Source organism: Nerophis ophidion, linkage group LG13 (genome assembly GCF_033978795.1).
Source record: "Nerophis ophidion isolate RoL-2023_Sa linkage group LG13, RoL_Noph_v1.0, whole genome shotgun sequence".
Taxonomy (NCBI): domain Eukaryota; kingdom Metazoa; phylum Chordata; class Actinopteri; order Syngnathiformes; family Syngnathidae; genus Nerophis; species Nerophis ophidion.
This window is the reverse complement of record NC_084623.1, coordinates 19,852,562-19,866,664: the sequence shown is the minus strand read 5'-3', so window position 1 is coordinate 19,866,664 and position 14,103 is coordinate 19,852,562. Positions and strand designations below refer to the sequence as shown.

Here is a 14,103-nt window from a genome sequence, read left to right as displayed (position 1 = left end):
AGCATTGCAGAAAGACTCCCCATTGTTTTGGGGCTTGTGCATATGCATGGAGTTGCACAGACCCTATGATGATTGTGCATACATGAATATTTTACAGAATTTGACATTTTGTTTTGTTCAATTTCCTACTAAATCCTCATCACTATTGCACAAATGCTGTGATCTTAACGATCTCTTTATCGGAGAACACAAGTTGAACACAGACAAACGGGAACCCAGGACATCTGTTTCAGGCTAGTGTGCTTCAGAATTGTTTGTCATTAGGACGCAGATGTTCATTGTTAAAATGCATGACGTCTTGGACGATTAGCAATCATGTAGTCATCTGAAGTTAGGAGTGAGTGTTTACACACGTTTTCCCAAATAGAAATCAACATTTTTATGACAAAAAAAGCCTTGGCAAAGTAAATCACAATTCTGATGCTATGCCCTCCAGACCATGAAGAAGTGTGCACGACCAGTGAAGGGGTGATGTATCGTGTGGGAGACCAGTGGGACAAACGCCATGATGTTTTGGGTCACATGATACGGTGTACCTGTGTTGGCAATGGTCGAGGAGAATGGAGCTGTGTTGCCTACTCCCAGCTTAAAGGTATTTGATGTGTTTGTGTGTGTGTGCGTGCGTGTGTGGTGTGTTTCTGTGTATTTTTTGATGTGTGTGTTTAATACAGGGCACCAATACTAATAAACAGTGCATCAACAAAATATTCCCAGCACTTAATTTTTTCCACATTTTTAAATGTTACGGCCTTATTCCAAAATTTACTATTGTCATTTTGTCCTCAAAATTCTACTGGCAATACCTCATAGTAGGTTTGTACGGTATACCGGTATTAGATAGATAGATAGATATATAGATAGATAGATAGATAGATAGATAGACTAGTGATTTAGGGCTATATAAGTAAACATTGATTGATTGATTGATAGATAGTACTTTATTGATTCCTTCAGGAGAGTTCCTTCATGAAAATTAAAATTCCAGCAGCAGTGTAAACCAGAGTTGAGATCAATTTAAATAAAAGTAAAAAGTAAATAATGGGGGTTTAAATGGAAACAAAAAGAGAAATATTATAATAAGAACAAAAAATGAAAAGCAACAATGGCAATAAAAATATAACAGTAAAATAAGAATATATTAGTATCGTACCTAATACTAATGAATTCTTTTCGGTACCATACCGTCTCTGAAACGTACCGGTGTTGTACCGAAATCTGTTACCCATCGGAATTTGTAACTCCAGGGGCCGATGTTCCCATGGTGTTTGTTTGATGGTTAAACAGCAAGGCCAAAGAGGAGGAGAAGAAGAACGCTTGCGTAAATGGCGTAAACTATCCTTAATGCAGCAACGTCAGTTGACAGAATTTCAGCATTATTAAATTACACATATTCTTGAAATCAATGACTTACTTTCATTATAGTATGAGTCCATTGTATCAGCTGTTGATTCTCTCTCAGACACATACATTTTCCAATATAGATAAGTGACGTTTCAGCGTTACGGATAGTTTACGCCATTTACGCAAGCGTTCTTCTTCTCCTCCTCTTTGGCCTTGCCGTTTAACCATCAAATAAACGGCATGGGAACATCGCCCCCTGGAGTTACAAATTCTGATGGGTAACAGATTTCGGTACAACACCGGTCCCGCACCTCATGTCGTGACATTGCTGATTCACGAGCAGAGGAGCATGTTCGGTAGCACACAATCACTGAGTACTTACAAGCAGACACAGTGTGTAGACAGAAAAGGGAGAACGGGCGCATTTTGGCTTAAAAACTAACAATAAAGGTGAAGTTATAACACTGAAACACCTTTAGGATGAGGTGCTTTAAGACATGGCTAGCTAGCTAGCAGCTAACATCCATCCGCCGTCAGCAGTGTTTTAGCGACTTTTAAATCACTAATCCTGATCTCCATGGCGACAAATAAAGTACGTTTCTTACAAGTATCATCCCTGCAGGACCAGGAATAGCTAAACATGTTTCACTACACACCGTAGCTCACCGGCGTCAAAATGTAAACAAAGGCCATTGGTGCATCTACACCTAACATCCACAGTAATGATATCAAGTACAGGCATATATGTAGTCGATACTACTATGATTACGTTGATATTTTTTGGCATCGCAACATCTCCTCTTGTTTTAAAAAAAATGTTTTTTATGTTTATAAACTCAGGAAATATGTCCCTGGACACATGAGGACTTTGAATATGACCAATGTATGATCCTGTAACGACTTGGTATAGGATTGATACCCAAATTTGTGGTATCATCCAAAACTAATGTAAAGTATCAAACAACAGAAGATTAGGTGATTATTACATTTTAACAGAAGTGTAGATAGAACATATTAAAAGAGAAAGTAAGCAGATACTAACAGTAAATAAACAAGTAGATTAATAATTCATTTTCTACCACTTGACCTTAATAATGTTGACAAAATGATAAAATGGAAAATTATACAATATGTTACTGCATATGTCAGCAGATTATCTAGGAGCCTTTGTTTGTTTACTTACTAATAAAAGACAAGTTGTCTAGTATGTTAACTATTTTATTTAAGGACTTAACTGCAATAAGAAACATATGTTTAATGTACCCTAAGATTTTTTTTTTAAATAAAGCCAATAATGCAATTTTTTGTGGTCCCCTTTATTTAGAAAAGTACCAAAAAGTATCGAAATAATTTTAGTACCGGAACCGGTACCTAAATATTGGTATCGTTACAACACTACCTCATAATCCATCCATCCATCCATTTTCTACCGCTTATTCCCTTTGGGGGTCGCGGGGGGCGCTGGCGCCTATCTCAGCTACAATCGGGCGGAAGGCGGGGTACACCCTGGACAAGTCGCCACCTCATTGCAGGGCCAACACAGATAGACAGACAACATTCACACTCACATTCACATAATGACATTTGAAAAATGTTTTGTTTTAATTTTGCGAAGGTAGCTCTGACAGAGTGAACATCGGGTTTTTGGTCACCTACTTGACCAGACTTAGAGTGTCCGCCCTGAGATCGGTAGGTTATGAGTTGAAATCCCAGCCGAGTCGTACCAAAGACTATAAAAATGCTTGGCACTCAGCATCAAGCATTAGAATTAAATCACCAAAAATGATTCCTGGGCGCGGCCACCGCTGCTGCCCACTGCTCCCCTCACCTTCCAGAGGGTGAACAGGGGGATGGGTCAGATCCAGAGGACGACTCTCTTGTCCAAAGGCAAAACCCAGTAACTCAATTTGGGTCAAAACTGAGCTGATAATAATTTTGGAGTTCCAAGGTGATATGCTTTACATTAGTGTATGCGATATTGTAATTTGTTCCCTAAGTAAGCTGTTACGCGCATGGCAGGACCTAGCAACTACCACATAACCGCGTAGATACAACAAAAAAACCTAGTATCTCAAGGGACCAATCGAAGCTTCTTTGTCAGTCGCCTTATTTTCTTTAATGAGACATTTGCACGAATGGGGGCCGACGGTCAACCTGATTATGTGATATTATGGCACGAGGGGATATCTGGAAGATTGGCCCAGGACGTTGCAAGCACCTTCATTAAATGTATTGTTCTTTATTTTTCCCCTTGCATACTCTTTTGGGCAGATAACTGTGGAGATCCAAATAAAAACTGGACGCTGTACACGGCTCTTGCCCAATGTGCAAACGCAGAATGGGGCCCACCCGAGATTGTGATAAAATATCTGGAGAAAGGGCACACACACGTTCATGAGAGCAGATTCAATCCATGGCTCAATCGGCAAGAAAATGAAAGCTCAAAAAACATCTGTACGTTTGATGACTTTGTAGATCTTTGTAAGACAGCATCAAGATAGATTGGTTTTCCTTTGTTTTCTCAAAATCAGCTATAAGTGAGTTACTAGGTTTTGCCTTTGGACGGGAGAACTTTCACCACCGACCTAGTGTGTGTGTGACAATCTGTGTGTACTTTAACTTTACTTAAACTTTGAACAAAGTATTGAGCAAAAGCTGTAAATACTTATGAACATGTGATTTTTTAATTTTTAATAAAAAAAATAAAATAAAATAAAAAATATAGTCATGGGGTATTGCCTGTAGAATTTGGGGGACACAACTGAATGTGTTCTATTTTGGAATAAGGCTGTAGCATAACAAAATGTGGAAAAAGTGAAGCGCAGTGACTACTTTCCAGATGCTTTGTCTATCAGTATTGCTCCCCGGTGTTAAACACACACATCACAAATTCACAGAGTGACAAGTTGACAGTTCATAGGCTGTACATAATGACCTCACTGTGCTTTACATGTTTTCAGTTGCACCTGCACCACACACACACACTCATGAAAACACACTGGTAGTGTTCAGCAGAGCAGATGTCACAAGCCATGAAAGAGCCTCTTTTGGCCTTCGCTCATCATGTCTTCGTTTTGTGTCTTTCAGACCAGTGTATTGTCGATGGTCTGACTTACGAGGTGAACCAGACCTTCACCAAACAACACGAGGAAGGCTATTCGATGAACTGCACCTGCTTTGGACAGGGACGAGGCCGCTGGAAGTGTGACGCTATCGGTAGGATGAAATTATTCAAGAAATATATCACGAACAAGACAAAGTATGTCAGTAGGGCTGCACGATTTTGGGAAAAAACTTAATTGCGATTTTTCTTTCCAAAATTGTGATTGCAATTCGGTTTGTGAATTTTGTATTTATACATTAAAAAAAATGCTAAAATAGCGTGTGAGGAAAGACGTGTTACTTTTAGACTGTTAACCAACATATTCTTGTCTCAAGGTGCCACACATTAAAACAATATGCAATCATTTATTTGTTTTAATATTTGGCTGTATTCTGACAGAGCTCAGAGCTATGGTCTACATCATGCTCTAAAACTGAAATTTTACTGGACGATTCCCCAAAAATTATTGCCCTATAAACAATATTATTGGCAGCAATATTTAGTGACCAAATTGAGCTGTAATGTTCCATCCATCCATCCATCCATCCACTTTCTACCGCTTATTCCCTTTGGGGTCGCGGGGGGCGCTGGTGCCTATCTCAGCTATAATCGGGCGGAAGGCGGGGTACACCCTGGACAAGTCGCCACCTCATTACAGGAGCTCTAATGTTATCATAATATATAATAAAAAAATTTAACCCTAACCTATTTAAGAAGATATAAAGTATTATTTGTCATTACTGTAGAATATGTTTTACCATTGTACTGTTATTGGAAGGAAAATAACTTTTAGCTATCCGAAATAAACAAACAAACAGAAAAATGAAGTGGACTCTCATTTCTCTGAGCAAAACCTAAACTTAAATACATGGTGAACATCCTAAAGTGCATTATTTTTCCAGTTGGGTTTTGTCTTTTTTTTAATTGTCGCCATCACGGCATTTTCGCTTGTTTGTTTGTGTTGATGGGCTCATAATGATCATCCGATTTGAAAGAGACTTTTGGCTTTGTAAACATATTTTTTCTCTTCATTTTTGTAACTTTGCCGAACTTCTCACTAGCGAGGATGGAGGCGATGACTGTGAATCCTGTGCGTGTGTGAGCACGCAGTCCCGCTCTGCGGCCACCGAGACATAAATTGTGAATGACAGTTCATTCTATTATTATATAAAAATGCTCAGGTGCTGAGAGCGATACACAAAATGAGACGTCTTTATCCCTGTTAGACGCGAGAGACGAAAAAACAAAAACACACAGGCATAGAAATTCTTTACCATGAATTGATTAACGTGGACCCCGACTTAAACAAGTTGAAAAACTTATTCGGGTGTTACCATTAAGTGGTCAATTGTACGGAATATGTACTGTACTGTGCAATCTACTAATAAAAATTTCAATCAATCAATCAATAGCGATTAGCGATAGACATAGACAAAGTATTTTTAACTTAATTTTCATTTATCGCTCGATGGTACCATCAAAACGTTTTTCTAAGGTGCGAGTGGTTTTATTAGCATACTGGCTGCCTCCACAACCAGCATACACAAACTAGCTGTTTCCTGTTAACACTTGTGATTGGCCAGGAGATAAAGGACGTGAAGCTCAACAATTCTGATTGGTGAACATGTCCGTCACTCAAATACAGTCACAGCGGAAAAAACAAAAGGCTTAAGTATTAGTGTGGAGAGACGCAGCCAGCGGGCCGACAGCGGCCGCATGCCCCGCCTCCTGGCCTCCATCTTGGTCCAGAACGCCTCTGTCGGCCCGCTGTCGGCCCGCTGTCGGCCCCTTGGCTGCGTCTCTCCACAATTAGGTATTGAACAAATTAAAACCTCAATGTTGATTCTATTTTGATTAATCGTGCAGCCGTAACCCTTTTTTTTCTTTTTTTACTTATAGGGGACCAATGACGAATTTCCTCTTTTCTGACTTATAATGATACAAAGTTGGATACTTGTGTTAAACAATGCCTAAGTGTCAAACTATCAGGGTGTGACCCTGAATGCAGTTTTGGATGCCTTTAAAACCTGTGTTTTGGGGTCTTTGTTTAACAGTGGGCAATTTAAGTCATCACACAGTCACAAACATACTTTTTTGTCAACAAGGTCCAGTAGAAAGTTGGATTAGCCGCTAAATTCTGACCAAAAATATTGCAACATTACTACTATTACACAAGAGAAGGTAGGATAAGGTATTATTTTAAATTATTCGTGGCATGCGCACAATAACACTGACGTGTGACATACAGTCAGATAAATGCTGTTAAATGCAGCTTTTTTTGATGCGCCTTGAGAGTGTGCAGGTGTACCTAATGTTGTGACCGCTGATTCTATATGATGTATATGAAGTTTATTTTATCGACTGTGTCTGAAAAAAAAATACCGGTCGATCTACGTTCCCATCCTCACCTATGGTCATGAGCTTTGGGTCATGACCGAAAAGATAAGATCACGGGTGCAAGCGGCCGAAATTAGGTTCCTCCGCCGTGTGGCGGGGCTCTCCCTTAGAGATAGAGGGATAAACTCTGCTATGTGGGAGGAGCTCAAAGTAAAGCCGCTGCTCCTCCACATCAAGAGGAGCCAGATGAGGTGGTTCGGGCATCTGGTCAGGATGCCACCTGAACACCTCCCTAGGGAGGTAATTAGGGCCCGTCCAACCGGTAGGAGGCCACAGGGAAGACCCAGGACACGTTGGGGAGACTATGTCTCCCGGCTGGCCTGGGAACGCCTCGGGATCCCCCGGGAAGAGCTAGACGAAGTGGCTGAGGAGAGGGAAGTCTGGGCTTCCCTGCTTAGGCTGCTGCCCCCGCGACCCAACCTCGGATAAGCGGAAGAAGATGGATGGATGGATCGATGTTCGTCTTCAAGATATATATATATACAGTCTATATTTTGTAATGACAAATTTTGATTCTGTGAAGTGTGGACGGATTACTTTATTCTTCTAAAAAGAGGGTGTCAAACTTGTATGTTGTAAATAATTACATGTGCATCTTCTCCTCCCAGTTTTATGGGCATTCTTTGACTCGTCCAGTGTTTTCAAATAGAGAAAAGTAAAGACCCCTTTTGACTACAACATGGGACTAAAATGACGGACTCGCGCAAAGCTAGCGTGGTAAAACTTTACCATTTACGGAGATATCCGGTGATGTCACCAATTGGAAAACGTCACAAATGGAACAAATTCCTATCTCAGCTACAATCGGGCAGAAGGCGGGGTACACCCTGGACAAGTCACCACCTCATCGCAGGGCCAACACAGATTGTAGCTAAGATAGTCGACAGCGCCCCCCGCGACCCCAAAAGAGAATAAGCGGTAGAAAATGGATGGATGGATGGAACAAATTCCAAACGTCTTGTTTCCCGGAAGTATGAAGGAAGGCAATATTGTTTTATACTGTACATTTCTCTGCCATGCCTCCATGATACGATTTTAAATTTTCGGGACGTACACAGATCCCAAATACGCAAAAACAAGTACCAACAGGTAAGAAAAGTTGGCATAATAGGTCCCCTTTAGTAAATATGCTTTGAGTGTGCTTTGAAGTTTGCACGTATATTAAATCAGGCCCCTAATGTCCAAATATGTACGTCTACCTCATTGTGACATCACAACGTATCCAGACTGCAAAACCCTTCTAACAGAGGCATTCCAAACAGCGTAGAAAGCTCACGCCAAAATGCATTAACCTTATGATTTGACGATATAGATTCCCAATATTGTATCAACATTTATTAGTCGGAAAAGACAAAATTCATCATAGGTCCCCTTTAACTACGATAAATGTGCACAAAAACAAACACGCGTTGGGCAACACAAAAATAAACTTCCTATCAGCAAGCTGAAGTGCCTTTACGGATTAACCGTTTGCAGACATACTCAGAAAGCAAAATAAAGGTGTGGCTGTGGAGCAAAACTTACACCAACACACAGCCAATACATTTAGACCATGAGAAAGTCTTATTAAATGTAGAATAGATTCATCATTTTATTGAGAGTAACTAACTAGACACACTGCTATATTATAATGTTTGCAAGTCATTGTTCCAACCCTGTTTTGATGATTCTCCACTCAGACCAGTGTCAGGAGCCAGAAACACGAGCCTTCTACCAAATTGGAGAGTCTTGGGATAAAGTCATCAGTGGAATCATGTACAAGTGCTATTGCTATGGTAACGGCATTGGAGAACTCAGCTGTGAGCCCCAGCAGTCCTATCCTGGTAAGACATAAGTGTTGTTATTCATCTGATAACAACTTCTGAAGCATTTTCTTTTTTCGAGGTTTGTGCCAAAAAGCATATCAACAACGCTCGGTATTGATTGACAATATCAAAATGTACATTTTACAACATTCTAAATATTGCGGTTGTATGTTGCAGTGGTATATAACTTTACTGGATTATACTAAACTCAATTGCTACTGCTAATAATAAACACATTGTTAAATAAATGCATCTGAATGTGTCAGTCAAAACCCAGCATTATTATTTTTGTAAAGGCTGAGATATGCTTAACTGAATACTAACATTGGGAGAAAAAACAGTTTGCTTCATAAATCACCTCCAAAATGAGGCCCCTGACTTTGATGTGTGCCAGAATGACGTGGGTGGGGTGCGATTTCCTCCCCTGCAAATACACCCCCCCATTTAGAGCCTTTGTTCCACACAGCCACAGCTGTACTAAAGAAGATATGTGTGTGCATGCACCCGCTTCCACATAAAGCAGTCAAATCTTTCAAGCTTCTCAAAGGAAAGCGTTCACTTTTACAGATTTTCTGGATTACTTTGCGTTTAACTCAACTTATTAAGAGTTTTAAAGCCAGTTCTGCAATGTTTCAGTATGCTTTTATGCACGACAAAACAAACAATTGCATCAATTTAAAATGCTACAACTAACTCTTTGGATTGGAAGCCAAAAGTCTCATGTATAAAGGTTGTTGCGCACAAAAAAGTTAAGTCTGCAGGGCTCAAATGCATAGGTAACTTTCACAGGAAACATTGGCATTTACAGAAAAATGATATGCGAAAAAAAGGCACGCACTCTTTTGACCATGCGTACTCAGTTTTTCAGACACAGGAGTCAGCAAAATTAAGCTCATACTTACATACAATACTTTTTTAATACTTTTCTAAATAAAGGGGAACCACAAAAAATTGCATTATTGGCTGTTATTCCCTCCGAGGTCTTAATCAAGGCTCAAGTTGTTCGTTTTTCTCAAACAGACATTTATTTCAGCCACGCCTTCTTCTCCTCCCAAATGATGCCAAAAAATGCAGAACAAATGCCGAACAAATGCCGTCAGAACTAATAAATAAGAAAAAACAGAACTTACAATTAGTCTGACATCAAATAAAAGAAAACACATAGATTTCACATGCATTATCACAAAGAATCATACCTCATTGGCCTCACAAACTCAGAGGGAATAAAGTTTCTTTTCCAGCCGAGACTCCATTAACCTTTTCCATCAAATGTTTGCCGTCTCATGCTCCTTCCCTTATTCCGTCACATATTAATTGTCCCCCTAACAATGTGACCAAACCGGAAACAAAATATGTTCCTCTCCAATTTACATGGGTTTTGTAACAAAAATAAAGTTAACAAATACTTGGATGAAATTACCAAATAAAATACATTTTTAATCACATTATATGTAAATATGAACTGAATATTTATACATTGTATTTATTTATTACAATCAACTATGAAATTATATAACATGTATACAATGTGCCTCTGTCAGCAGCTACATTGGCTTTATTGTAACAAAACAATCTTACGGTACATTAAACATGTTTCTTATCGCAAGTTTGTCATTAAATAAAATACCGGTAGTGAACATACAAGACAACTTGTCTTTTAGTAATAAGTAAACAAACAAAGGCTCCTAATTTAGTCTGCTGACATCTGCAGTAACACATTGTGTCATTTTCCATTCTATTACTTTGTTAAAATTATTAAGGACAAGCGGTAGTAAATGGATTATAATCTACTTGTTCATTTACTGTTAATAACTTTCTCTTTTGACATGTTCTATCTTCACTTTTGTTAAAATGTAATAATCACTTCTGTTTAAATGTAATAATCACTTATTCTTCTGTTTTTTATATGCTTTACATTAGTTTTGGACGATACCACAAATTTGGGTATTAATCCGATACCAAGTTGTAACAGGATGATACATTGGTCATATTCAAAGTCCTCATGTATCCTGGGACATATTTCCTGAGTTTATAAACATAATTTAAATTAAAAAACAACGAAAGAAGATGTTGTGATGGTAAAAATATCAATGTAATCATAGTAGTATCGACTACATACGCTCCTATGTTGTCCGAAAAATACCTACCTTATATAGGAGCTGTAGGAAGCTGTGGTATCATGTTTGTATGTGTCCGTGATGGTACATTAAACATCACTTTAATATTTATAAATGTTAGCATTAGCCAAAATCATGCAAACTTAAACATAACGTGTGCTCTAAGTTAGTTGCTGCTTATTTGTGTTTAGCAGGTTGATGAGCGATGCAAAATGTCAGGCACCTTTTTAGCTGGAGCTGGCCATAATCGCAACCAGCTGTGAACTGTTGGTGTGTGTTGTCATGCAGCATGCATGGGTTTTAAAAGTGAGAGTGAAGACCAGGCTCCAAGTAAGGGAGCTTTCAAGGTACAACCATAAAAGGTAGAAATAAAAAACCCAAGGGGAAAGCTTACGAGTGAGCCCTTTATTGTTAAGATTCCTTTTAAAAAGGGTTATTTGTTTTAATTGCTCTTTGATTGCTCTGGGACTTACTTTTGCAGTGTTCCGCTTGAAAGGCATACCACTTATTTTGCAACCATACGGTAATATTAGTACAGTAATGTAATGGTGGACATGTAAACATCCTTTTTTTTTTTTTTTAGATGTGCATCGCACGTGCGATTTTATGTTATCTGCCCTACTCACGTCAGTCGTGTGTGGCTCTGTAATGGTCTGTAATTGGTCTCAGATTGTTTTTGAGGTTTGCGTATCTGCTAAGACTTCTGGTTAACTAAGACACTTTGATTATAGGTCTGCTATTGGGAAAGGCGGTTAGAAACCTCAAGTTTCTTTATAGAAGCTACTAGTTTCTATCAACACAGCTTGTGTCAGGAGTCTGCTCGCCACATGACTTATGTTCACTTCTAAGATGACTCGATACCTTCTTTTCCTTTAATTTCCCAAAGAGGAAATAATGTTTGGTTTCCTATGATTTGGACTTACTTTAGTCACTACTTCTACTTAGGGCTGCAGCTATTGATTACTTTAGTAATCGAGTAATCTATCAATTTGTTTGTTTGTTTAATAGAGTAATTAGATGAAACACACTTTATTCTAAATGCATACTTTAGAGAAAATGATTGAAATAAACAATGTTTTTTTGTAGTTGTAATGACCCTGAAAGGGAACTACACTTTTTTGGAATATTGCCTATCGTTCACAATCCTTGTGAGAGACAAGAAGACAAACGTTTTTTGTGGGGTTTTTTTGCATTCTAATTTGTATTACCGTATTTCTTTGAATTGCCGCCGGGGCGCTAATTAATTTAAAACCTCTTCTCACTCTGGCGCTTACCAAAGGCATGCGGTAAAAGTAAGAATGCGCTAATTATTTTAAAACCTCTTCTCACCAAAGGCATGCAGTAAAAATTGGAGTGTGATGTAAGCTTGGACCTTAAATCCTACTGAATATTCTTCTTCCCTTTATGCGATTTCAAATTACTGGTATTGAAATCAGCCTCCTCCATTTTGAAAATGATGACAGGGGAAGTGTCACTCGTGACGTCACAAGTTTGACCAGGCGGTAATACTAAGCATGCGCTAATTATTTTGGGACGCGAGATTACACGGCAGTAATTCAAGGCAGGCGCATACTGTATACCCAGCGGCAATTCAAGGAAATACGGTAATCGGCTTGTTCTAAGGCAGTGGTTCTTAACCTTGTTGAAGGTTCAGAACCCCGACAGTTTCATACGCATTCACCGAACCCTTCTATTGTGAAAAATAATTTTTTTTTTTTTTTGCAAATTCAAGACAAAGTTATGTTTTTTTTTCATTGTGGACAAAATGAACCGTGCATGAACATTACCCTGTTCAAAGAACAAAACCAACAATGAATGAACTCACAACAAATGACACACCTGCAAATCAGTGTGACTTCTGCTGTTGCCGTATCCACGATACGCCGATATGGAAAAGTTTTTATTTACACGAGGGCAACCCTCACGATTTTTCCGGGAGAATCCCGAATTTCAGTGCCCCTCCCGAAAATCTCCCGGGGCAACCATTCTCCTTTAGTGTCCTATACAACCTGTTGTCACGTCCGATTTTCCTCCATACAAACCGCGTGCCGGCGCATTCACATTATTTATGTGGCTTTTACACACACATAAGTGAATGCAAGGCATACTTGGTCAACAGCCATATAGGTCACACTGAGGGTGGCCATATAAACAACTTTAACACTGTTACAAATACGCACCACACTGTGAACCCACACCAAACAAGAGTGACAAACACATTTGGGGAGAACATCAGCACCGTAACATACCGTAACAAATACCCAAAAACCCTTGCAGCACTAACTCTTCCAGAATCTACAATATACACCCCCGCCCACCTCAACCATGCAACCCCCCCCCACCTCTACCCCCAATCCTCCCATCTCCTGAATTCGGAGGTCTCAAGGCTGGCAAGTATGGATGAGTCGGGTTTGTCTTGACTGGCTCCGCCAAACCCCTAAGTTCGACTCACCAAATCCCTAGGGTTCGATCGAACCCAGGTTAAGATCCACTGTTCTAAGGAAATAGCAAAGCAGCTAATGGCCACGATCTATTCTGTCTTTAAATGTCTTTAAAATGCATCCAAAAACCACAAAAACATACTTAATTTATATTCCGTAAACTATATAATAACCAAGCTGTAGCAACATTGTTATTGTAAGAGCTAACACTGAGACACTCTTTTTCTAGCATAGTAACACATCGTCTTGCGACGGCATGCTACAGCAAGAAGAAGCTAGCAACTGCGTCAACAGCGAATGGCTTTTGAGTTTGTAACAAACAACACAATGCAATAGGACACCAATTTGTACAGAATGAAAAACATGAACAATTATTATACGGTATCTGTAAAGTATTAGCCCATATTTCATTTCATTGTTTTGTTTGCACACAGCGAGCTTGACAGTGTATGTAGTTGTAATAACAAGCATGACGTTCTGCATGCATCATTATCAATATTGTAACGACTCACTCGATGGACTGTTGCCAGTTTGGTCCAGCTTGCCAAGGAAGTTTCTTCCAGTTGTTTTTCGGTAAGCACACCATTTATGTCGGCATAGCTTGGCTCCAAGTTACACATTTGCAGATACTAGTCACACCGATCTCATTTTCTCGATTTCCGTCTGCCATGACATTTTGCTATGACATTTTCGCTTTTTGTGCTTGCTTATATAAGCAACAGTTCATCCTCCATATATTTAGCTTCAAAAAGATGCAGTTGTGAATCCCCATTTGTCCAAAAATAGTCATCTTCATTCTCTGTTACCAAGTCTGCCATGATTAGAACGCACTCGCGTTTGTTTCCGGAAGTTGGAACACACATTTGTTGCCGGAAGTCGGAAGTGCGCTGCTATTGAAA

The 14,103-nt window shown here is 39.3% G+C and overlaps 1 protein-coding gene across 1 annotated transcript in view; it reads left to right on the top strand.

Annotated features, from left to right (window-relative positions):
• Positions 1-14,103, top strand: part of fn1a (fibronectin 1a) — a 101,253-nt gene that overhangs the window by 17,723 nt on the left and 69,427 nt on the right. Inside the window, exons 10-12 of the mRNA XM_061918493.1 lie at positions 437-592; positions 4,429-4,557; positions 8,521-8,664. Coding sequence (XP_061774477.1) covers positions 437-592; positions 4,429-4,557; positions 8,521-8,664 — 429 coding nt within the window. The remainder of the gene's footprint in view (positions 1-436; positions 593-4,428; positions 4,558-8,520; positions 8,665-14,103) is intronic.